Raw genomic sequence first — 25842 nt, forward strand, 5'->3', positions numbered from 1 at the left:
GGTGCCCCAGTTGCTGTGATTTTTTAGACCCTGTTTTAAAACTTACGGTTTAAAGCACCTGAATCGGGGGGTTGGCAAAAATCCTTTTCCGTAGAAAGTCAGATAGTAAATGGTCTGGGCTTTATGCACAAATACCTGCTCACTTCTGTCACAGCTACCCAGCTCTGCATGAAAGCACTCACAGACATTGTGCAAATGAAGGCGCCTAGGGCATTCCAATAAAACTTTATTTACAAAAATAGGTGGTGGGCCGGATTGGGTCCAGAGGGGCTGGCTAGCCTTACTTTGTCTTAGAAACACACTGAGAAACAGATCACACAGCATTCTTCTACTAACTGACGATACTTATAAAATGCAAACACAAGATGAGCTCAGCCAGTTAATCTTTTTATTTTGAGTTTTGTAAAAAAAAAAAAAAAAAAAAAAAAAAAAAGCTTTGAGAAAAACGTGTTAACTACCGGTCAAAGGCCAGAAGACGTGTGGCTAGATTTACAATACCAATCTAAACATATACACAAAGGCAAACGTTAAGTAAAATGCTAGGGAAAGTTAGCACTTTCGGGGCCTAACCTCGGTTTTCCTTATTGCACGTAAAGGTTGCTGACAACTCCAAGTCCTCACCTTTTCACAGTTAAACATACTTTTATTTCATGGAACATGTTTATTTATATAACATACTATACTGTTAATTTTATAAAACCACCGGTTTGCTACTGATGAATGGAAACAGAAGATAACATTCTCCCCAGTTACATTATGGAAGTGCTTTATAAAAAGTGCCCCCACCCCCACCCCCGGACAGTCCTGTCATCCCACGGTAAATCCATCCTATTCTATTTTTAAAAATTGCTTTGCAGCTATTAAATGAATCTTGGTGGCCTTCCCATTCGATCATTTTATTGGACACAGTGAACCTTCCTAAGTAAAAAAATAAAAAGACAACCTAGGAGGAGGTGATCCTGAAGTCACAGGCTTTGAAGCAGTGATTTCAGTGCTGAATTCCGAATCCATAGACTTCTCACCCATACGACTGGAAATCATTCCTCTGCTTCCCCGAAGCCCACAGCTGGAATCATCGCAACAGAAGTCCACCCCCAAATGTCCAAGCCGTCGGACGGACGGTCACCCAGTAGCACGGGGGTCTCAAATTTTCAGTGCTTTAGACGGCAGATGCGGAGTTCCTCCAACGTATGTACACGCCCAGTCGTTTTCCACTGACCCTGGCAACTGGCAATTCCGTGTAACCTGTTTTAAAAGGCGGCCATCCGAAAGAGAAGACGGCCCCTGCCGGGTGCTCTGATGTGCATTTCGGGGCTTTTCAAAATGCGGCAGAAAAGTGGCTGCCTGTGTGCTCCATGTGGGCCATGGTTATAACCCTGCTTACAAAAATAAAACTAACATCAAAAGCTTTGGTTTTGCTTTTCACGATTGCTGCTAGCACTGGGTGACGAGACGTGTTAGTGTATATATATATATATATATATATATATATATATATATATATATATAAAAAGCTCTCCTTATGAAAATCGAAAGAGGGAAAAGGCGTTGATTTCTAGGTGTGGTTTTGAAAAAGATTGTCAAAGAGAAGAGCCCTACTTGCTTTTCCTAGTGAGAGACTAGCAGAGCTTTCTAGAGTATGTCTCTGAGTATTGTCCTTATTGGGTTTTAGAAAGGGGAAGGTCTCTTCAGCTACTATGAAAGCACATTCAGATTAGAAAGCTTGTTTCTAACTCTTGGCCACTAGGTTCCTTCGACTGACTGTGTCGGAGCCCACAGCACCGGATATGGGCGGAGCCAGAGTTTCACTTAAAAACCAACGTAAGAGATCAGAAGTCAGCGATACCACTTTCATAGCATGTGACAGACTCGCTCCTAGACGAACTCATCTTCAGAATCAACATCAAGAGGCAGGCGTGAAACGTGTCAAGTTCCCCGTTTTTCCAAAGTGGAACGGGAAGTCACATGCTTATTGGATCAGCAAGCTGACCTTCGAAGCCCTCGTTCCAGATTCCATCTTACAACAGATGGCACGGTCAGCTTTGTGATGTGCCTCTTAGGACTCACAGTGGGGACCAAGCTAGGTGTCTGAGAGGATGATCCCCCCCCACACATTGGCCCCGCCACCAGTCTCCCCTAAGGGCATCGGCGGTGTTTCTACCTTTAGAAATCATCCTGTTCGTATTGAATATCTGACATGGTGACATTAACTGCCCCTGTGGACAAAGAGAGGGGGAGGGAGAGATGACTGGGGGTGGGAGGATGTCATGAAACAGCCCTCTACTTTGGAAGGAGATTGCCCTAGACTGAAATGTACATGGACAGCTCAGCTAACGCTTTTCACGTTTTCCAGAGAGACTTCATTTGTCAACCAAACCACAGAGGGCATTTTCGGGGCCGGAGAACACAGCCTGAAAGCTCCTTGCAGTCTGCTTGATGAGACATTTGATGTCGCAGTGTGGTTTTCGGCTGCAAGGCGTCAGTGCTGTTTGGCCGCCCCAGGGAGTACCCTGGATGGGCAGAGACTGTGTAGTTACGTACGTGCTCTTCCTAGATTGGCTTCCTAGGAGGAAACGCAGCCTCGTTTAAAGTCCAAATTGCCCTCCGGGGGAGACAAAGTTCGGGTCGCCTTGTAGTGCTCGAAAAGAGTATTAAAAGGGACAGCCGGGCTTCATGCCTCCCCTCTGGCAACGCCGGTGCCTCGTGAGCGTGAGCGCGAAGGGATCACAAGCTTCCACTAACCGCAGGCCCAACCTCTACCCTGAGGTCTCCAGCGTGGATGCAGGCAAGTGGGGGGGGGGGGGGCGGGGCAAGCTGAGTGTGGCCAGAAAGAAAGCTGACTTGGCCGCAAAGGGGACCCCGTTTAGTCACACGTTGAGTGGAACAGCCAGCTTCTCCAAAACCTTCCACCTGAGAGTTGGCTGCTCGGTTAAGACCGAACCCCTTTTCTTTCCACAAGCGGGGGCAAAGAGGACAGGTGTTGCATCCCGCCCCCCCGCCCCCACCCGAATACATCCCCTCACATCACCCTTCTCTCCCTTTCACGCACTAAGGTTTTCAAATGTGACACCGTCAGTTGTACTTTAGGGAGAAAGTTCTGGAGTTCTGCCAAGAGCGTCTACATGAAACTCTTTGACGGCCGTCAAGGCTGGGTTACTGGTCAACCCTCGGGGTGGTCCACGTGACTTGCAACTAAAGGAAACTTAATTTGCTAGGCCATCCTTTAAGGTTCCAAATAGGGTCCACTGCAAGGTCTAGGCTACAAGGCTCGCAACTCTGGTTGTGCATTAGAATCCCTGAAGATCCAAACAAAGCACGGAAGCCAGGCCCCACTCCAAGCCTCCCGAATATGAATCTCTGAGGATAGGGCCCTTGCGCTGATATTAAAAAAAAAAAAAAAACAACAAAAAACTAGCCAGGTAATCCTAATGGGCAGCCATGGTTGAGAACTTGTGTGCTAGAATTATCCAGCTCTGCTGAACTGTCACCCCCCCACCCCCAACCTGGAACAAATATGTTTATAAGATGTTAAACGTGTTAAAAAGATGTGAAATTGGATGCACTCAGCTGTTTCAACCTGATTTAGGCCAGGCTGGCTGCAGATAGTTGGCCTTGCGTTAGATGGTTTCTGGGCTTTGTGGCATGCACTTTCCCCCACTCAGCATAGGCATAGTACTTCTAGAAACACGGAAGCGTTTCAATGAATGGACTCATTTCCCAGGACCTCTAGTAAGGTCAGGATTATTCCCCACATCTTGCAAACAAAAATTAGAACCATAGGTCAGTGACTTACTCCTATCCACTGAATAAAAAAGTCCAACCAAGTAACTACAACCCTAGCAACATTTTGGTCTTGGCAAATCTCCACTTGCTTATATTTAAGCAGGTCCAAATAAAAGGTTTGCAGTCAAGACTACAAGACCCTTTTGGGGAAAACACAACAATCTGTGGATCGACGTAGGCCTCGGATGGAGAACTCTGGTTATTTTTCCTCCTTGATTTCTTATTAAGTTGCCGAAAGCTTCCTGGAAAACCATTAATGACAACATAGCCTTGACGCTAATTAAGACCGGGGGGGGGGGGAGGGGTCCCTAAACAGCCAGGGTGGCTATTTTCATAATCATATCAGGGTTTTTCCTGTAGTTTCTTTCCTCCAAAATTAAACAAGTAAGCGACATAAGAGATAAACAAGGCTTTATAAAGACCCAACCAAAGAGCCGGCCAGCCTATCCATCTCTGCAAATACCCAGCACACACACAAGCCTCACCTTTATAGGCTTGACTGGTCATTACTGAGAGAACTCCACCGAATAAAACTTCTGCCGGTTCTGGGGCGCGGGCACATATGCACATCTCCAGCCTGGCAAGCTGCTCTCTGCACTCTGACACAACACCCACGACACAATGACCTCCCATCCAGGGGCTCTCTAAAAAAGCGGTTTCTCTGGCTGCTGCTCGTAGGTCTTAAGTCCTTCACTAGCCTAGGTAATTCTGAGCCTCATGGGGTTAGATATGTGGTTTAGCTTGTTTTTCAAGCTTACAAATCCCACGGGTGCCCCTGATAAAGTCAAAATGGACTTTAGGGTAGACAGAAAGGAAAGGGGGGGGGGATAAAAAGCATCTAATTATATTGAACCATATGAAACTGCCATTTGTTTTTTTCTTTTTAATGGTTCAATATCAGCAATTTCATATGGCTCAACCTAGTAATAATTTTTGCCTGGTTTACACAAACTATCACAAACTATGTTGTCTGCCACTATAAGAAAAATGCCCACATTTTATGAAAGCATTTTTTTTTTTAATAAATCGGGTTTTCAAATAACCTAAATTTCAAACCATGCTCACGCATTCAGCTGGTGCAAGCCTCCCCGGATACCAAGAGGACGACCCTTCTTTACATGGCACTCAAGTGTCAAGACATCCGGAGACTTAACCTTACAGTAGACAGAACGTTCCACCGGACTGAATAATGCTTAATTTTCTAGGGACTTGCCTCTAATTTCTCACGTGGCCACTGAAATCTCATGCATTCGTTGGCTCAAGGTTTGGAATTCTACTCGGGTCCTTAGAACAGTATCCTGTATTTCGTTTTTGCAGTTAATTTTGTTCGCAGTGTGATTCCCACCCCCGCCCCCCAATACTAGCCTACTGTCTCCTAGGCTTCTTTTTGCTTTCTTGTCCCCAGATAAAAGCATCCCAACCAATTTTGGTGTTGTTCCTAAACCCACAGTAGGTATCTCGGCCCTCGGAATCATTTGCCAGGCAGTCAGCTTGTACGGTGGCCCTGAAGAATTGACTGATTTTTTGCCATCAGTTTCTAACCAGTTTCTGCTGTTCCCAGATTAATGTGAAAAACCCAACAGCGTAACATGATTTTTGCCTTTGGTTTTGCTTTTGGTAGCTTCTTCTGGATGGAGGCTTCCAGAGAAGGAATTCCAATTCTTTCCCCATGTCGAAATGTTCACGGATAGATTTCCATCCTTCAGCCTAGAGGAAACCCGGGTTGCAAGAGTCCAGAAGCCTGACGTGAGGTCGCAGTCCCACAGCCCTCGGTGCCAGAAGCGCCTGCGGCAATTGCTTCTTCGTGAGTTCCGTCCCATTTACCACCGGCTTCCCGTCACCCGTGGAGGTCCGATCTCAGCTGCCTTCCTTCTCGATCGTTCTTCTAGCCTGCTCTCCTCCACCTTGCTATTCCTGCAGCCAGCCAGGCTTGCACTGCTGTGTACGGATCTGAAGCCTCTCCTGGGGGGACTCCAACCCCCCCCACCCGCCCCACACCTTGTTCAGATACTGCAGGTGAATGAGTTAGACCATTAAAGCATGCTATTTGTTTGTTTGTTTGTTTAACTCTGAACAGCACACTACTATGTGAAAAAGTGGGAATAGGTCTGCATCTGTCTTGATTTAGAGACACTTTAGCCCCACCATCTTGGGTTAAATTGTAAAGGTTATTAAGATAGCTTCAGACCCCAATAAACAGAAGCGTTAGTTCCACTCAGTCAGTGCCCCGCCTCAAACAACCCTGGGGCTTGCAGCCGTCCTCACCCTGCCCCTCATCGCTGCGGGCTCTGGGGTGGGGGGAGGGGGGAGTCATGCACTGTCCTCCAGGGGGAACACTAGGCGCGTGCCCCGGCTCGAAACCGGCTGGTCTCCCATCCCCAGGGCTCGGTCCAGCACCTCCTCGGAGCTGCTCTTGGTTCTCCGACTGCCCTCAAGGCTCGTGGAGGCCGTGTGGGAGCCTGAGGAGCCGTTTGCAGTCACTGTGCTGTCCCCGTAGGTCAAGGTGAGGTCGCCCTCGGTCAGGATGAAGTCGGAGTCTTCCTCTCTCAGCGGCTCTTGGTTCTGAAAAGTGCAACAACGAACGACAACGACAAATGGGAGACCGGCATCTTCCGAGGGCTGGGGCCAACCCCCGACCTCAGCTCCTCGTCTGAAAACCCGGGCCCATGAAACTTGCCTGCCCGGAGCCTCTGGTGTGCATGAAGGTTGCAAACTGTAGTGTGCTATTCAAGGCAAGGTGCTGCTGCCGGAAACCAAGCCTTTGAACCCCAGGAAGCAGTTCTGATTTCAAATGCCTGACAGCTGAGGTTAGTGACACAAGGGGAGAAAGGGAGGCCAGCTGGGGCTTTCAGGTTCCCGGCCCACAAGGGAAGGCAGGGCAAGGTCACTGGGTGAACTTACAGATAGGTTTCAGGGCCCCCCTTCCCTGGGCAGGAGGCCCCATAAACCACCCCTGAACCCACCTGATTTACATCTGAGCCGCTCTTTGTCCCAGTGAGCGGTTGAGGGAAGGGGTCAAAGCATAATTACGATATCCTTCCTGTCCCCACAGAAAACCCCCCTGATGGGAAATATCCTGTCCGCACAGAAAACCCCCCTGATGGGAAGCCCGGCGGCACAGATGCGGCGGGGCATCCAGAAGGAGGGTCTGTTTTCTCAAACAATCTGTTCTATGCCTGCCGGGAAGGTCAGGGAAGGGCTCTCTTGATCCTTACCCCTCCCTGCCTGTGAAGGGCGGGAACACTCCTGTCACAGAGAAGAAAGCCTGGGCTAAGACAACCTCGGAAATGTGCCCGAGGTTTCCCCAGCTGGTGGGAAGCAGAGTTAGGATTTATGCTGGTCGGACCCAGGTAAAGGATGTGAAAAAATCACCCCATCGGGAGGAGGATGGACAAAAGCCGCGTGAGAATAAAAAAAAACCAGGCAAGGCGGAGCAAGGCAGGCGTTCGTTCTAGCCAGAGTGGCAGCCTCCGCAAATGACCAGACCGTGGGGGAGAGCTCAGGAAGCAGCCCGGGGTCAGACACAAACCTTTCACCCTCTAATGGGTTTAACCAGCAAAACAAGGGGCAGTTCGCTCCCCTGCCGTCCCCACTGCACACAGGGTCAAACGCTGTGAGCACCTCTCTTGAATGGCAAACACGGTTTCAAAATGCGCCGGCACACCGCTCTTGCTCTCCTATCTGCCATCTGTTCTTCAAAAGGCACCTGCATCCTCTACGTGTCAGGGTGTCCTCGGGACAGGACGCGGGAACCTGCCTCCCTGACAGCCTCCTGCTCCCTCCTCCCCTGTCTGCACCAGTCACGCTGCTGCCCAAGGCCACGGGCAGATTCCCCCCAACCATGCCTGAATTCCCATCTAGGTGAGAAACCAGCACAGCACATGACCGCATCCTCTTGGCACCCTTCCTCGAGATGCTTAAGTCACAGGAGGTGCCAGAGGAGTACCTATTCAATGCCCCGGCCTAGGAAGGGCTTCTGGGTCTGCCTAGCTCCTTCTCCTGTCCCAGCCTGTCTGGGTACACTCGCTGGTAACAAGCTCGAGCTTGTTTTCTGCGTTGCTTCTCAGTGATGACGGCTGCTCCGCGCTTCACAACATGACTCCACTTAGCCAGTGCTCCCCGGCTTTTTTGGATAGGCAAGCCCGCGCCTCCTCTCGCTTGCTGCCTCAAACCCTCGCGGAATGAGGCAGGGCACACACGTGCAACTAAATAACAATCCTGCACTCAGGCAGAGCGTTCATTCCAAAACTCACTCCAAACTCCCCAGATTCCTACTCTCCACCAGTGTTGAGAAAGGCCTGAAATTCGATCTGTCCTGTGACAGTTTTCTTAACAACAAATGAGATCACGTTCCCTGGTTTAGCGTTAACCGTGTCTCTGTTCGCAGGCGGTGTCTGCAAATGGGGCCACGCCCTCTACAGCAGCGCAGAGGAGGCCCCCAGACACCAGCCCCTGGGTGACCCTCGCTGACCCCTGGCAGGGGAAAGCAGGGCTGAAATTCACCGGCAGGAGGAAACGGGACTGGATGTTGACCCGTTCCATTACGAAACTCACAAGCCCGGACAAAGAGTACCCAAGGAAAGGTCATTCCGAAACAAGGACCTAGTAAAACCCAGTGGAGAGGGATTTCCAAGTCAGAGCCTCCAATTCTAGATGACAAGATCAACAAAAGTTTTGTTAAGCTGGAGGCTTGTAATAATTATGTAACGGGCTGTCCACTGAAGGCTGCTAGGAAAATGCTGTGGAATAACCTTGCAAACGCGCGTGTTGCAGGAACGTGGGCGTTTGAAATAACCAGAAGTCACACTTTCCTGAATGGAAGAACACGGTTTCCTAGGTGCATGCAAACAGTGAATAATGAACATCTTCAAGATCTCCCAAATAAACCGGAAGTCCAAACGCCCTCTAGGTGATGGGTGAGGTCAACAGTGCGTCAAACAGCCACGAGAGCCGCCCAGCCCAAGACCCTCACCAGGCTCAAAAGCCTGCAGGGAGCCCCTCCACTCTCTCACCTGTGGCTTCCTCAATTAATTTTTCAAAGACCCTTTGCTCCTCCTCTCTCAACAATAGCAACCCTCACCGTGTCTGGAGCAGACTGAGACCCTGGTAGGGACCCCAGCCCAAAGCAGCAGTGGCAGTATGGAGGGATTCTTGCTTATTGCCCAGCTACACTGTCTATTTTTCCCTCCGTACCATCCGAATGCAACGGTTTCCAAGCCCGCTGCCCTGCCCCGTTACCTGATCAGGACCCTTCTCGCTCAGACCTGGGCTTTGGATTCTGCTGTCTCAACACTAACCAAGTAAATTGCAGGTTATTTACTAATACTCTGAAACCTGCATTAGGGTCACAGCTCTGTCAATTACCAATCCTGGGACCTTGGCAGTTTCTTCCTCTGTAAGATGGTAGTTATCTGCCTATTTACGGTATGGCCGAGAGAGCCATTTGTGAGCTGGAAAGCTCTACATAAATGTAAGGAGTTCTTTTCTCCCGGGTATAATGGTTATGTAGGATGGTGGAGGAGAGAGAGGAAGAAGGGCCTTTCCCCTCTCCTCCAGTCCTTCTATGGAGGTAGGTTCTTGCTTTCTCCACAACCCCTCTGCCCAGCAACCCCCGTGAAGAGCTCACGAGTCAGCCCCAAAGCTCAGATGTCCACCGGTGTGGATATTCTTTTTGTACTGTGCTGAGTCTGAATCGGAAAACGGAAAGGACCTAACCATCTCAACATAAAGACACCATTCGCAAAAGGAATCTTCATGCTTGCTAAACACTTTGTGGTTCACCATATGTTTCCATACCTTAGCCTTTAATCTCACAGCCAAGCCCAGACAACGAGGCCCACTTTACAGACAAGAAAACTAAGGCTGCTAAGAACACTTAGATGGCCTCAGGGCTTGGATTTGAATGTAGCTGTTCTGTTTCCAAATCCAGAATTCCTACACCATGGCTGCAGACACCGCAGAGCCCTGCAGCCCAGGTACAAGGTTTCTCCATTACTGTGCAAAATACACAAACATATGTTAACTTGGCCATTTCTAATCATCTTATTTAGAAAAGCAAAACTTGTGGGTTTGGAGGCTTGCGTGCAACACGTTTCCTCTTCCTGGGGAAGACAGTACCCTGGCTCCGTGATCAGGAACACAACCCTGACGTGCTGTACTTACGTCGTACACCTGGGGACTGGTCAGACACCGAGCGAGCAGGCCACACCAGGCGGGCAGCGTGGTGGTTAAGGGGGGGCCGGTGTGTGTGAGGATGGGCTTCAAGTAACTTTGAAAAGAGGATTAAGGAAAATGCCTGCAAAGAGAACACACACCCAACGAAACATGTTCAGAAATCCCAAAGAGTAGGGGCGCCTGAGTGGCTCAGTCGGTTAAGTGTCCAACTTCGGCTCAGGTCACGATCTCATGGTCTGTGAGTTCGAGCCCCGCGTTGGGCTCTGGGCTGACAGCTCAGAACCTGGAGCCTGCTTCGGCCCCAATGGCAACCACCAATCTGTTCCCTGTTACCTGTGAATCTGGGTTTTATTCTGTTTTGTTTTGGTTTTTAGACTCCACGTGTAAGTGAAATCATGCATCATGGAGCATTTGTCTTTGTCCAATTTATGTCACTTAGCACGATAGCTTCAAGGTCAATCCATGTTGCCGCAAATGGCAAGATTTCATTCTTTTTAATGGCTGAGTAGTATTCCACTGCAGGTGTGTGTATGTGTGTCTTCCTATTTATTTATTCTTTATTTATTTATTTTTTCTTCCTATTTATTGATGTATAAACTTTAGTCAGAGGTTTTTAACCCCCTCCTGTGAAAGACGGTACATTTAATTCATTTATACTCCAGCTTTTCTTTAAAAAAAAATTTTTTTTATGTTTATTTATTTTTGAGACAGAGAGAAACAGAGCATGAGCGGGGGAGGGGCACAGAGCGAGGAAGACACAGAATCCCAGGCAGGCTCCAGGCTCTGAACTGTCAGCACACAGCCCGATGCGGAGCTTGAACTCACGAACCGTGAGATCATGACCTGAGCCAAAGTTGGACGCTTAACCGACTGAGCCACCCAGGCGCCCCTATACTCTGGCTTTGCCATTTTTTCCTGATTTTTATTATACTTAATTTTATACTATAGACACGTAACACCTGCATTCTACTCTATAAGTCAGAAGTAAAGCTTCTGTGCTTTGTCTACGGATTGAGTCTAAATGTTAAAAGCCAGTAACTAGCATTGGTAATATTATTTAACGAATACTATTTGCTAGTAACCCAGCAGAGTGGTTAGAACACTATTAAAGGAAATGTGATACAATGTCATTTAAACTTTGTTCCTGAGAAGAGAACATGAGCTAAATACAGGCTCTTCTTTGAATTTCCTTTTGATCTTGTACATTTCTTGTGGGTTATAACAAATCGTTTCTTCTTCAATGTTGTCTCCTTAGCTGGGTCTGATTTTGATTTTGTTTGATCCTTGTGTTGTTGGTGGTTTTTTCCCCCCTTCTACTAGAGTCTGCACAGTGCCAAAGTTTTGTGAATTCCTGGGTGTCTGAAAGCCACCTGACTTTTTTTCTAGGCTCAGAGTTTTTTCTTTTCATCCTAGAACTCTGGCAATGCTAGATGGTATTCTAACATTCAAGTTTGCTGATGCCACATTGGGTTCTTCTCTTTATTTTTAATTAATTAATTTTAATGCTTATTTTTGAGAGAGAGAGAAAGAGAGAGAGACAGACAAAGTGTGAGTGGGAAAGGGGCAGCGAGAGAGGAAGACACAGAAGCCGAAGCAGGCTCCAGGTTCCGAACTGTTAGCACGGAACCTGATGTGGGGCTTGGACCCACAAACTGTGACATCATGACCTGAACCGAAGTCGGATGCTTAACTGACTGAGCCGCTCAGGTGCCCCTGGTTCGTTCTCTTTAGAGGATGCCAGTTTTTCTCTTTGGAAGCCTTGAAGAGCCCCGCTTTTCCTCCTTAGTTTTGGAATGTTCTTTCATTCTTTCTTTGCTTCTTTTTTTCCTCCATGGTCTCTATCTTCTCCTTTCATATTCTGTTCAAGGACTGTGGACCTTCTGGCTCTAACCTCCCTGTCTTGCAACGCTTTCTTGCACATCTCTGACTTTGTGCTTGAATTCTTACAGATTCTCTTCCTCAACTTCATCTTCCAGATCAACAGTTTGGTCTCCACCATGTAATTAAACTATCCATTACATTTTGGGGCTCATTTCAGAAACTTTAATTTCTAAGAGCTTCTTCTCATCTGAGTGCTTTTTCTTTTTCTTTTTAATTTTTTTAATGTTTATTTTTGAGAGCGAGTGAGTGAGCAAGCGAGGGAGTGGGAGGGGCAGAGAGAGAGAGAGAGAGAGAGAGAGGAAGACACAGAATCTGAAGCAGGCTCCGGGCTCTGAGCTGTCAGCCCAGAGCCCAATGCGGGCTCGAACCCATGAACCACGAGATCATGACCTGAGCAGAAGTCAGACGCTTAACCTACTGAGCCACTCAGGTGCCCTGAGTGCTTTTCCTAATAACCCGTTCTTACATCATGACTGGAAAAGCCTCTCAACTCCAAGGCTTTTATTAGAACAATTAAAAAAAATAGGGGTGCCTGGGTGGCTCAGTTGGTTAAGTGTCTGGCTCTTGATTTGGGCTCAGATCATGATCTCACGGTTGGTGGGTTCAAGCCCTGCTTCGGGCTCTGCGCTGACAGCTCGGAGCCTGCTTGGGATTCTCTCTCTGCCCCTTCCCTGCTTGTGTTCTCTCTCTCTCAAAAATAAATAAACAAACATTAAAAAAATTTAAAAAAGAAAAAATTAAAAAATAAATATCTGGTAGGGTGCCTGGCTGGCTCAGTTGGTAGGGCATGCAACTCTTGATCTCAGGGTCATGAGTTTGAGCCCTGCATTGGGCATAGAGTTTACTTAGTGAAAAAATATACATATGTAAGTACACACACACACACACGCCTCAAGATCTGTTTCTCTACCAATCCCTCCCCAGGCAGTAGCTCTCCTTTCTTTAGAGAGCTATGGCCCGAGGAGAAAATTAACAGCTATCAGCCGATCTGCTGACACAGAAAGTACTGGCTGCAGTCGTCACTAAACAACATTCTTTAATAAATCAGCTAGACAAACTGTCTCAAGACTCGAAGACAGATGGAGTCGGAGCAGAGAAAACTACAGCTTTGGTCTTGCAAGCAGTCACGAATATCTCTTCTGTGATTTCCAGGAGCCCCGGGAGAGCTGTATGTGCGCACTGAGCCTCTCATCTTACATCGGAAGGCCATCGATTCCATTTTCAGGCTTGTTCCGGGAAGGAGGTACCATGCTTCCTCTTGCCGGCTTGTGGGGATCATTCCCGCCCAGCTGGATCCTCTTCTGTTGTAGCCAAAGCCAAGTCTTCTCATTTAATCATCTCTGGAGCTATAGAATGAATCGTGGGCACCTTCCTGGTATAATTCCTCAGACGCTTTCCATTCTTGGTCTCCCACCTCCAAACTAAACAAGTAGAAATCCCAGTCACTAAACTTTACATTCAGAGACTTCAGAGATCACTCCTGTTGCCCCGCAAAGAGTCAGTTTCTTCCGCACTCAGCTTCACTGAAGTACGACTGACAAACACTGAATGCATGAAAGGTGTACAAGATGTTTAGATATGCGTATATTGTGAAATGATTGCTACAATCAAGCTAATTAACATATCCATCACTTCACATGTTACCATCTTTCTGGCTATGTGTGGTGCAAACGCTTAAGATCTACCCTCTCAGAAAATGTTAAAATTTCCAGCATACAATACAGTGTTGGTAACACTCAAGTTGTTGCCATATCTTCACTACTGTGAATAATGTTGCTGTGAACATGGGAGTGCGGATTTCTCTTGGGGAAATTTTTTGAGGAACCTCCATACTGTTTTTCCACCGTGGCTGCACCAATTTACATCCCATCGACAGTGCAGAAGGGTCTCCTTTTCTCCACATCCTCCCAACTTGGCTTGTTATTTTTTTCCCATTTTGATAACAGCCATCCTAACAGATGTGAGGAGAGATCTCATTGTGGTTTTGATATGCATTTCCCTGGTGATGAGTGATGTTGAGCAACTTTTCACATATCTGTTGGCCAAGTGTATGTCTTCTTTGGAAAAATGTCTATTCAGGTCCTTTGCCCCTCTTTGAATTGGGGTATTTGGATTTTGGCTGTTGAGTTATAGGAACTCCTTATATATTTTGAATATTAACCCCTTATCAGATATATGGATTGCAAATATTTTCTTCCATTATACAGGTTGTCTTCTCATACTATTGATGGTTTCCTATACTGTGCAGAAATCTTCTAGTTTGATGTAGTCCCATTTGTCTATTTTTGCTTCTGCTGCCTACGCTTGTAGAGTAAAGTCCAAAAACGCACTGTTCAAGACCAATGTCAAGGAGCTTTCCCCTGTGGTTTTTTTTTTTCTAGGAGTTTTATGGTTCCAGGTCTTGCACTTAAGTCTTTAAACATTTTGAGTTCCTTTTTGTGAGTGGTGCAAGATAAGTTCCAGTTTCATTCTATTGCATGTGGATATCCAGTTTTCCTGACACCATTTATCAAGGAGACTGCCCTTTCCCTATTACATATTCTCAGCGCCTTGGTTGAAGATTAGTCGATCCAATATGTGAGGGTACGTTTCTGGGCTCCCTCTTCTGTTCCACTGGTCTGTATATCTGTTTTTATTTTTTAACGTTCATTTATTTTGGAGAGAGACAAAGAGTGCGAGTGGGGAGGAGCAGAGAGAGAGGGAGACACAGAATCTAGGCTCCAGGCTCTGAGCTGTCAGTACAGAGCTCGGCATGGGGCTCAAACTCACAGGCCAGGAAATCATGACTTGAGCCGTAGTTGGATGCTTAACCAACTGAGCCACCCAGGTGCCCCTGTATATCTGTTTTAATGCTAATCCCATTTTGATTACAATGCCTTCGTAATATAATTTGAAATCACGAAGTGTGGCACCTCAGCTCCGTTCATTTTGCCCTAGATTGCATTAGCTATTCACAGTATTTTGTGGTTCCATAAAAAGTTTAGGATTGTTTCTTATTTTCTGTGAAAAAAAAAAAAACCACCATTAGAATTTTGATAGAGATTTCACTGAATCCATAGATTGCTTTGTGTAGTATGGATATGTTAACAATATTAATTCTTCTAATCGATGAACACAGATATCTTTCCATGTATTTGTGTCCTCTTCAATTTCTTTCATCAGTGTTTTTCAGTTTTCAGTGTACAGATATTCACCTACCTGGTTAAATTTATTCCTAAGTGGTTTACTGTTTTTGACGGTATCATAAGGAGACTGTTTTCTTAATATCTTTTTTGGATAGCTCATTGTCAGTGTATAGAAATGCAACTTATTAGTTTTAAAACAGTTTTCTGGTGGAGTCTTTAGGGGTTTCTATATATAAGATCATGTGATCTGCAGAGATAATTTTAATTCTTCCCTTCTGATTTGGAGGCCTTTCATTTCTTTTTCTTGCCTAATTGCTCTGGCTAGGGCTTCTAATACTATATTGAATAGAAGTGGCAAGAGTGGGTGTCCTTGCCTTGTTCTGGATCTTAGAGGAAAAGTTTTCAGCTTTTTGCCCTTGAGTATGATGTTGGCTGTGGGCTTGTCATATAATGGACTTTATTATGCTGACATACATTCCATCTGTATCTACTTTGTTGAGAGTTTATTTTTTTTATCATGAAAGGCTGTTGGATTTTGTCAAGAGATGCTTTTTCTGCATCTATTGAGACCATATAATTTTATTTTTTATTTTGTTAATGTGGTGTATGTATCACATTTATCAATTTGCTTATGTTGGACCACCCTTGCATCCCAGGGATAAATCTCACTTGGTGTATGATCCTTTTAATGTGCCACTGAATTCAGTTTGTTAGTGTTTTTTTAATGTTTATTTATTTGAGAGAGAGAGAGCGTGAGTGGGGGTGGGAGAGGGAGGGAGAGATAGAGGGGAGGGGGGGAGAGAGAGAGAGACAGAGAGACAGAGAGAGAAAGGGAGAGAATATATCTGAACTGTGAGATCATGACCTGAGCGGAAATCAAGAATCTGACACCTAACCCACCAAGCTACCCAGGTGCCCTAGTTTGTTAGTATTTTGTTGGAGATTTTTACATCTATGCTCATCAGGGAGACTGGCCTGTAAATTTCTTTTCTTGTAGTGTCCTTGGGCTTTGATATCAGGGCAATGCTGGCCTCATAAAATGAAGTTGGGAGTGTTCCCAACTTTTCAATTTTTTGGAAGAGTTTGAGAACGTATTAATTTTTTGAATGTTTGGTAGAATTCACCAATGAAGCCAACTTCATTATGGTGACATACATTCCGTCTATATCTAATTTGTTGAGAGTTCTTTCTTTTATCATGAAAGGAGGTTGGATCTTGGAAGCTTTTATTTGTTGGGGGTTTTTGATTACTGATTCAATCTCCTGCTTGTTACTGGGCTATTCAGATTTTCTATTCCTTCTTCATTCAGTCTTGGTTAAGCTGTAGGTTTCTAGAAATTTATCCATTTTTTCTAGGTTATCCAATTTTTAGTGTATAATTGTTCATAGGAGTCTCTTATGAGTCCTTGTATTTATGTGCTATCAGTTGTCATGTTTCCCTTCCATTTCTGATTTTTATTTATTTACTTTTATTTATTTTTCTCTTAGTCTAACAAAAGGTTTGTCCATTCTGTTTATCTTTTCAGTAAAATAACTCTTACTTTCATTGATCTTCTCTATTGTTTTTCTAGTCTCTATTTCTGTTCTGACCTTTGTTATTTCCTTCCTTCTGGTAACTTTTGGCTTACTTTCTTCTTCTTTTTCTAGTTCCTTGAGGAGTTAGTTTGTTTAGTTGAGATCTTTCTTTCTCCTTAATGTAGGCATTTATCACTATAAGCTTCCCTCTTAGAACTGCTTTCACTGCATCCCATAAGTCATATGTCTGTTAAGTCCGTTTAGTCTACAATGTAGTTCAAGTCCAATGTTTCCGTACTGATTTTATGTCTGAACAATCTACCCGTTGTTGAAAGTGCAGGACTAAACGCCCATAAGAATCAATTTCTTATCACGTTCGCAGTTTGTCACTCTTCTGTGAACTCTCTCCAATTTTCTCCACGTCCTTTCCAAGCCCGGGGAGTAACATGCATTCTGAATCATGATGTAGATAAAGTACATATGGCTTTTTAAAATCTCTGGGTGTTCTATTTCAGTTAATAGCAAACAAGATAATTTGAACCACTGTTTCCACTGAGAGCAACTACAAGAGCTGGGCAAAAGATAAAAACATAAAATAAAACACAACAAAATCGGCTGCTTAATGGCATCAGATAGATGCCATGGCAGTGACGAGGGCCAGAATCTGGTGGAAGACATCCAAGAGGTGAGCCTGGTACTTGGTGAGCCACATTTCCCCAAAAGGCACCTGAGAAGCTGAGTAGAGCATCTGACAGACTGACAAAGATAGAGTGAATCTGACAAAAACTGGAGTCCTATCCTTCTGAGGAAGACTATGGAAACACCTTAGGCTCTGCATTAGAACCTTAGGGAAAAAAAGGCCACCAGAAAACAGACTAATCCTCACAGGAATTGATTCCCGGCTTCAAATCACCTTTACTCCTGACTGGGTTACAGTGACCTGGAACTTGCCTAGCCACTTGCCCTTGCCTAGCCACTGACCAGATGTAAGTTCATCAGCTCTGAAGGATGACAGCCTCCTCAAGAGCATATCAAATGATCAATGATCTCTACACTTTTTTGTTGCCCATGTCCATCACTCAGTAAAAAAAAAAAAAAAGGATGTGCAGAAGATAAACAATAAAGTTTCTAGAAGATAAGAGAGGAAACTGGTTTCGTGACTTTGGCGTAGAGAAAGATTTTCACAACAGGACACAAAAACTACTAACCAGAAAAGATCAATAAATTGGATGAAGGCCTTTTGTTTATCAAAAGATTCTATTTAGAAGTGAAAAGGCAAGTCACAAGGAGAGATTTTTGTATCACGTATAATTAGCAAAGTACTCACATCCAGAATACCTAAGGAATGCTTACAAAATGGTAAGGAAAAGGTAGGCAGCCCAAAAGAAAAATGGGCAAGAGACTTGAACAGGTGCTTCATAAAGGAACACACCAAATGGCCAGTAAATATATGGAAAGATGGTCAGCCTTATCAGTCATCAGATAAATGCAAATTAAAACTATAATAAAATAGCACTATAAACTCAATAGAATTGCTAAAATTAGCAAGACTGACAACACCAACAGTCAGTGGGGATGTGGAGCGACTAGAACTCTCATACCCTAGAGGTGAGTGTGTAACGTGGTACTACCATTTTGTAAAACTGTTTGGCACTATCTTTTAAAGTTGAACCAATGCATGTCCTATTACCCAGCCATTTCACTCCTGGGTATATTCCCAACAAAAAAATATATGTATACGTGCACCAGAAGACATGGACAAAAATGCTCATAAACAGTATTCTTTTTTGAGATGGGTGGGGAGGGGCAGAGGGAGAGGGAGAGGGAGCGAATCCCAAGCAGGTTCCATGTCAGCCTGACGCGGGGCTCGATCTCATGAACTGTGAGTTCATGACCTGAGCCAGAATCAAGAGTCAGACGCTTAGCCGAATGAGCCACCCAGGCGCCCCCGTAGCTGTATTTTTCATACTAGCTCTAAACTAGAAACAATCTACGTGTTCATCAACTATCAATGGTAAGTAAATGGCGGTATACTCATACAGTGAAATACTATACGGCAATGAAAACAGGTGAACTAGAGCTACACGTGACAACATGGATGAGTCACACAAATGATGTCAAGCGAAATAAACCAGACACTAGGATATATATAGTCTGCAGTCCCATTCATACAGAGTTCAAGAATTTTTTTTGTTTTCCAAGACTGTATGCGAACTACCTACCCATTAGATCATGATGTCAAGTTAAACTATGAGAATGAACTTTCGGGTTTTTAAGTTTCACCTGAGGGCCAAGCAAATCTCCTAGTGTAGAGTTGGCCATGCAGGTGGCCCATAGAAGTGACCTTCCCCACACGGATAAAGTGCTCAGGTTCTACTTTCCTTCCCGACTGCGGCACCTTTCATCGTGTGATTTTAACTAATTCACCTACATAGGCTTATTTCCCTTGGTCATAAGAACCACCCAAGTCTACCAGGCTGTGGGGTAGCTACCCTAATGATGTACTAATGATTCCTCTTGGCCAGAGAGATGTTTGCCGGGACTACCTATGGTTGAACGATCATTGCCTGTGGCCCAAGAGAGGCATGACTGCACCTTATAGCACGCACACAGCCTTCCTTACTCGTCAGAAGTTGTTCACGGATGACTCAACAAGAGAATTTCATCACCGCTGTTTCACGAGTACAGGGAGGTCACTGAAAAGGATACTTGTGGTCAAAGCTGTACCACAGCCTGAAGAGCCACGCACTCTCCTGCTTCGTCCGGTTCCCTCTGGCAGAATCCGGACCATCCTAGGAACAGACAAGAGGACAGACGCTTAGTTGGAGAAAAGGGAATGAAATGGGGTGTGGGGAGGGGGACGGAAGCTTCTTTTTTAACCGTAAGTTTTAGAGATTTTGAGCTCAGAGTCAAACATCCTATATCACCAAAGTTTTAGATACACTAGGAGGTAATGCCTTTTTTAAAATTTAAATTCAAGTTAGTTAACATATAGTAGAGTATTGGTTTCAGGTAGAATTTAGTGATCCATCACTTACATGTAACGCCCAGTACTCATCACGAGTGCCCTCCTTAATGCCCATTGCCCATCTAGCCCATCCTAACCTGTCGCCAAACCCAATGCGTTACCATCACCTGGAACGCTGCAGCTCTTGTCCAGGAGACTCGGGTAGGTCCCAAGAAGGACCATTACAATGAGCAAGGCAAAGGAAAGCTTTCTTTCTGAAGACAAACTAACGAAAGGTCTTCAGAGAGCTCTGCCTGCCGTCCACAAGGAAGATAAAGGGACCTTGAATGCAAGAAACTAAGAGACACCTTGTAGCCCTGAAATGTTACGAGTTGTAAGTTCCGAGCAAGTATCAGGTATGACTTTGTAACAGGGGTGCCTAACAACTTCTCATTCTGAGAGATGGTGCCAGAAGCAGGACTAGGTACAGGAAGAATGTGGATAAATCCACGTATGGTGGCTTTGGAGAAATCAGGGGAAGTGTCTGCCCACAGACAAAGCGGGGACCTGCTCTCTCACCATACCCCCTCCCCAAACCTGCATTCCCACGGGAGGGTTTACACCCCATGTCTTCAGCGCAACATCCTTTCGTACGGTCACCTTCTCCCACTGACAACACCTTGCCGGGGCGATCCCTATTCATCCTTCAGGGCTGGGTACAAGGCTGGCCTCTCTGAGAAATGTTTCAAAGGCAACACTGCAGTCCAAGGGGTATACGTAATGAGTGTCACAGGCTTCCTCAACCAACTATGGGGGTCCAAATCCTAATTCTACCCCTGGCTGTGCCATTGTCTAGTTGTGTGACCCTGTTGTATGATTACCACTGTAGCATTAGCGAACATCTATTTCCTGTCACATAATTATCAGTTGTTTTTTTTTTTTTTTGGCGACACAGTGCTGTTGATTGTACTTATTATGTTGGGCATGAGATCTGCAGCACGTATTTATCTATTAGCTGCAGATCTGTCCGCTTAAACATCCCCCCAATTCTCTCGCCCCCGAACTCCTGGTCACTCCCATTCTACCCTCTGTTCTTGTGAGTTACACATGGGATTTATTCTTAAACTTTGTATTGACCTTACTAACAGAGAAGCCCCTTGAAGAAAATACCGCTGGCTCTCCTTATCACCAATTTTCAGGGATATAACAATGAGTGTATTTTTTTTCTGCATACATTAAGCACCTACTGTGTGCCAGGCACCATGATGGGTACTGGAGACAAAAAGGAATGATGTTAGCACTTGCCCCTCAAGGAGCACGTTTCCGAGGTGGGGGGCGGGGCGGGGAGAGCGGGGGAAGACAGACAGATATGTATACAGTGACAAGCGTGATGAAGAAAAAGAAAGCAGATTAAAGAACTGAGTTCTTACTGTTAAAAGATAGAAAAGTTTAACCTTAAGGTCAGTAGAGTAGTGAGAACAGCTTATGGTTTTTTTCAGAGGTAGAGCAGCACACTGCCCCCCTCCCCCGCAAAGATTTCTATCTCCGAATCCCCGGAGCCTGTATGTTATGATACCCGGCAAAAGGGGCTTTGTAGATGGACTTACAGTTTTCTAGGACGCCCAGTGCAATCACACAGGTCCTTAAAAATAGACAAAGAGGGCAAAAGAGAGAGTTGCGGTGGAAGAAGGGGCAGGAAGGATTCGAAGTGTGACAGGGACGCACCCTGCTGTTGCTGACTTTGAAGACAGAGGGGGCCACAGAGCAGGAAATGCATGTGCTTCTAGGACATGAGCTTGACCCTGGGCCAATGGTCAGCAAGGAAATAGGACTGTAGTCCTATAACCACACGGAACTGAATTCTGCCAGTAGTCTGAATGAGTTTGGCAGGGGGTTCTTGCCCAGAGCCCAACCCCACCCAACGCCTTCATTTTGGCCTTGAAACGGAGAAACCAGCGGAGTCCACCAGACTTTTAACCTACAGAATATAAGACTGTTGGTTGAAGCCACTGAGTTTTTGGGGATCCGTTAACGGTGGCTCTAGAAGTCTAATGCAGAACAAAAGAGTAAAATAAGTGATATGACCCAGTTTGGGCCTTTTTCATGTCCCTGGGATGGTGGGGCCAACGCTTCTCTGAAGGGAGTATAACAGGTTTTAAAAATGCGGGTTCAGGTTCAGTGGGTCTAGATGGGTCCTGACAGTCTGCATTTTTACAAGCTCTCTGATGATGCCCAGGCTTCTGGTCCATGGGGACACTCGGGGCGGCAAGGACACATCTACTGATCTCACATCTGGCAGTCGCCACTCTTACCCTTCACCACATTGTCACCACGCCCTTAAGGATGCGGATTCATGTGTCCCCTTTGCAGATGTATTCCCAGAGCCTGAAAGAATGTCTGAAATAGAACAGGTGCTCAGTATGCATTTGTCAAATGAGTGAATTAATGTTAATTGTGAACTTCTAGGAAAAAAAAAAAAAAAGAATAGCCAAAAGGGAAATTAGGGACCAAGGGACGCAATCAGAACAAAAAGAAAAGCGTGGTGGGGGTGGCGGAGTCAGAGTAGGAATTTGAAGAAAAAAAAAAAGGCACTACAGCAACTGTTTGATATCAAAGATTTAAGTGACTGGGTATCAGATTTCAGCCTGGAGGAAAGCTGGAGAAGGACCCAGAAGAGTTATAGGTCAATAACAGCTGATTTTCTGCTCGAGGGTGTGCACGCACCCGCACGGTGCTGTCCTTTCCTCCACATTCCATTAATATCCTGCTTGTGATCTTGCCCTGCTGAGATGAGAAAGCCAGGATAAATTCAGAGTCAAAGTGCTCCTAGCTACTCCAAAGCGGCCCCATCGATGAGTGCTCTTCTGTAAACTTGGGGAAGGAAGTGAATGGTTTGTCTGCACGTCCGGCCAACGGCCAACGTCAATCTCAGCTCTGTCTGGCAGGAACAGCTCCCCCCTTGAATGGGGTGAGAGGCCACCCCCAGGCCCAGGCAGCTTGCCTCCAGCTGGGCTTGTTTTTGTTTTGGTTGCAAAGTCACCAAGACCTCCGGAGAAACAAAGCAACTGAGGTTTTTGTTTTGTTTTGTTCTAATGAGTCAAACTTGCCAGGGAGGTGAAGCCGAAGTCTGCCCACGATATTCTTATGCTTCCCTCACAGAAACGCCAAAAGTCCTAGCCAGAAGCCCCTTTCCCTCGCTCACATGAGCTAACATTCTGGGCTTCTAGATCCAGTGAGGAAAACCGCACTGTCATAACAAATTCGCTCCCGTCAGATGTTCAGATGTCACTTTCCTGTTTGTTTTTCAGAAGATCATTTGGAACATGCGGTGAAGAAAGCTGCCCTTTCTTTGCTGATGGGGAACAAACATCTGGACTTCCCCCATTTAGGATTTCAGTTTCATGACATCACTGAGCGTGTGACCTGGATCCCTTTCAGGGGAAACTGCAAGAACCCAGGATTTCACCCAAAAATGAGGAGCCCATTTATTTCTCTGTTTTCCTGTTGCTCGTGACCACTGAGTGCTCCCAGCCCTGCTGTTAGCGCCTCGCTGGACCGAGAAGGTCAGGCCAGGAGGACTGAGAGAAATAAGGCCCTTGAGGTACAAGGGCATGAGTCACCTTTAAGAAGGTGCCCCGGGAAACCAAACTTGAAGTTCGCCTTTCCCCCCCCCCCCAGTCTGACAGCAATGTTGAAAGACTTTCAAAATGCCAGTGGAACTCATTTTGACGGCCCTCTGCATGACTGTGTGAGAGGCTTGGGAGGAGGGAGGTCAAGGGGCTGATGTGACAGCAGATCCTGGTTAGAGGCAGCCAACGGGTGCCACTGGGAGTTCAGCAGAAATCACCAGCGCCTGTCCATTCGCAATTGGCCCAAAGGGCCCTCCAGGGAGCCATCGGGAACACTGATGACCCCTCCGGACCCATCTAGGGAGGCTCCTGAAACTCACCCCGCCTGGGGCAGGGTGCATTATCTTAGCTGTCACTGCATGGGCTGAATGCAGTGCCAGAACCCTTAGCACTTGGGACCCACAGCTTTCTCAAACATTTCCATGGAGAAGTGACAAGCCAGTTTGTTTCTAAGTCTCGTTACAAGCCAAGCGTTGCCATGTGAATTTCTTCTGAGATGAACAGTAGGTTCCGCCACATGAAACCAACCAAACCATTTCAGGTGCTTCCTTTCAGACATGCTTAAATCCAGAGGCAGGGGCAATTAAAACAACAACAACAACAACAACAACAACAACAACAACAACAACAACAGCAAAAGGGCTGGGAAAGTTTGACTCATCTGGAACTGACAAGCTGAAATCTCTCCAAACCCTGGCTATCCAGCTGGAATTGGCCTGTTTTTCTCACAAAATTCATCTTGACCAGCCACGGTCCTGGAGAGGAGGCTTTGGAATAGGGCAGTCATATCCCACCAGAGCCATTATTTTCCATTGAGTGAAATAAAGACACTTCACCCAGGGTTTTCTTATAGTGAGTTTCAAGATCTCCCTAAGGGTTATACACTAAAGTTTATTTATTTATTTTTGAGGCGGGGGGAGGAGGGAGGGAGAGAGAGGGAGTCACAGAATCCGAAGCAGATTCCAGACTCTGAGCTGTCAGCACAGAGCCTAACGCGGGGCTCCAACTCACAAACCGTGAGATCATGACCTGAGCCGAAGTCGGGCGCTCAACCGACTGAGCCACCCGGGCGCCCCTAAGTGTTATACTCTAAATTAGCTTCTAGGTGCACAAGTCCCGAACGCTTGTTTTCCAAACTCCTCAATCAAAACTAGAGTCCAATGGCAACTTTTCACAAAGAATTTCTCATTGAAACTTCAAGCTCCCAACACAACGGCCAGTTCTAATAGAATCTCTTCTGAAAATGTCCAGGTCTTTCAGAGGTCGTGGTTTTGTGTCCCTGAAGGAGCATCACCACCGAGATGTGACCACCCCTGAGAAGGAGATCCGAAAAAGCCGTAGCGGCACCTCCCGGCCCGGCACAGCACAACACTTTGCAACACTTGCTAAATCTGGTGTGCAGGATGGAGCCGTTTAGAAGGTCCCCTGGAATCTTCAATATGTAGTCTGGATTTAGGATTCGGTGCAATTCCAAGCTGACTGGAAAAGAGGGAAATGCCCGCCATGGCTTCACGCACAACACACACGAGGGGTCGGGAACCTTGCCGGCGGTACTGTTAACTCCTGCCGTCCCCCCATCTGCCCATCAAATACCCACCGAGAACACCCCACCCACCCCCACCTTCGTTGCCAGGCACTGTGCTCAGCGCTGGAGATTCCGTCCCAAATAAAAGACTTCCTGATGCCTAAGGCCAAGTAATAGCATTTTGTAACAAATGTCTGCTCCTGTCATAACCCTTCTTCGCCCAACCTTGCCTGCCCGGGGAAATGCCAGCCTCGGGAAAGGGCAAACCTGAACACACGACAAGGGTGTCGCGGCAGCTCAGAATCACGTCTGCCCCTTTGTTGACGCTCCTCCCATAAAGAGGTGACAGTCCCTCTCCCCTCCCCCTTGAATCTGGGCTGGCTCGAGCAGCTCACTGTGACCGCCAGAAAGTCACAGATGTGACGCCGGGAGACATCCAGGGTCAGGAATGGCCATGTAGCTTCCACCTTGCCTGCTGGGACGCTGGCTTTCGGAACCCTGAACCATCGTGTAAGAAGTCCGATACCCCGAGGCCACGTGGCGGAGCCAGGCGCAGGCATTCCGGCCGGCTGCCCTAGTCTTTAGGGTTCTCTCAGCCCAGGTGCCAGATACAGGAGTGAATGAGTCTTTGGATGATGCCAGCCCCCAGCTTTCTACTCGGAGCAAAGGCAAGCAGCCCGTATTCTGCCCTTTCCGACTTCCTGGCCTCGAGAATCCATGAGCCAGAGAATCTGCTGCTCACTTTCCTATGCCTGGTGCGGTTTGTTATATGCAGCAACAGTAACCGGAGCAGATTCTCTGCAGCAGCGGGGACGACTCTTCCCTGCCCGTCACACTCGATGCTGCCACGGGGCTCCTCTGCTGGCAGCCTCGACAGCTGCACTCCCTGGCACTCTGTCCCAGGCCGTCCCGGCTGGCACCACCCCGCCTAAGCCTTAACCATTATGACCTTCAGCCCCTACAGTGGGAGGTGGGGGGTATGAGTCTTGTTCTCTGCCGTTAGCGGGCTCAAGGGGAACTCAGTTGTAGAGGATTCCAGCCCCCGGAGAACAGGACGGCCTGTGATCAGCCACATCCTTCCTCTCTTCCTCAGATTCCCTGCACTGGAGAGTCAGACCCCAGCCCTCTCCTTCCCCTGTGTGGGCACCACTGACAGACTCTGACCCAGTGACGGCGAGCCCACCACCAGTGTATTCAAATACCCATGCTCAGAAAGTAGGCAGTCAGGGACTTAGCTTGAATGCTCTTCCTGGCCGGCCTACCC

At 46.6% G+C, this 25842-nt stretch overlaps 1 protein-coding gene across 2 annotated transcripts in view; it reads right to left on the reverse strand.

The window, feature by feature from the left end:
* Window positions 1-6040: 6040 nt before the first annotated feature.
* Window positions 6041-25842, reverse strand: part of SLC9A7 (solute carrier family 9 member A7) — a 125166-nt gene continuing 105364 nt past the window's right edge. For both annotated transcript variants that reach the window (XM_027053968.2, XM_027053967.2), the window contains 3 exons: window positions 19187-19269; window positions 9946-10051; window positions 6041-6345 (listed from right to left, as the gene is read on the reverse strand). In XM_027053968.2, the coding sequence (XP_026909769.1) occupies window positions 6094-6345; window positions 9946-10051; window positions 19187-19269 (441 nt within the window). In that variant the 3' untranslated portion in view covers window positions 6041-6093. The remainder of the gene's footprint in view (window positions 6346-9945; window positions 10052-19186; window positions 19270-25842) is intronic.

This window comes from Acinonyx jubatus, chromosome X, assembly GCF_027475565.1.
Source record: "Acinonyx jubatus isolate Ajub_Pintada_27869175 chromosome X, VMU_Ajub_asm_v1.0, whole genome shotgun sequence".
Classification (NCBI taxonomy): Eukaryota; Metazoa; Chordata; class Mammalia; order Carnivora; family Felidae; genus Acinonyx; species Acinonyx jubatus.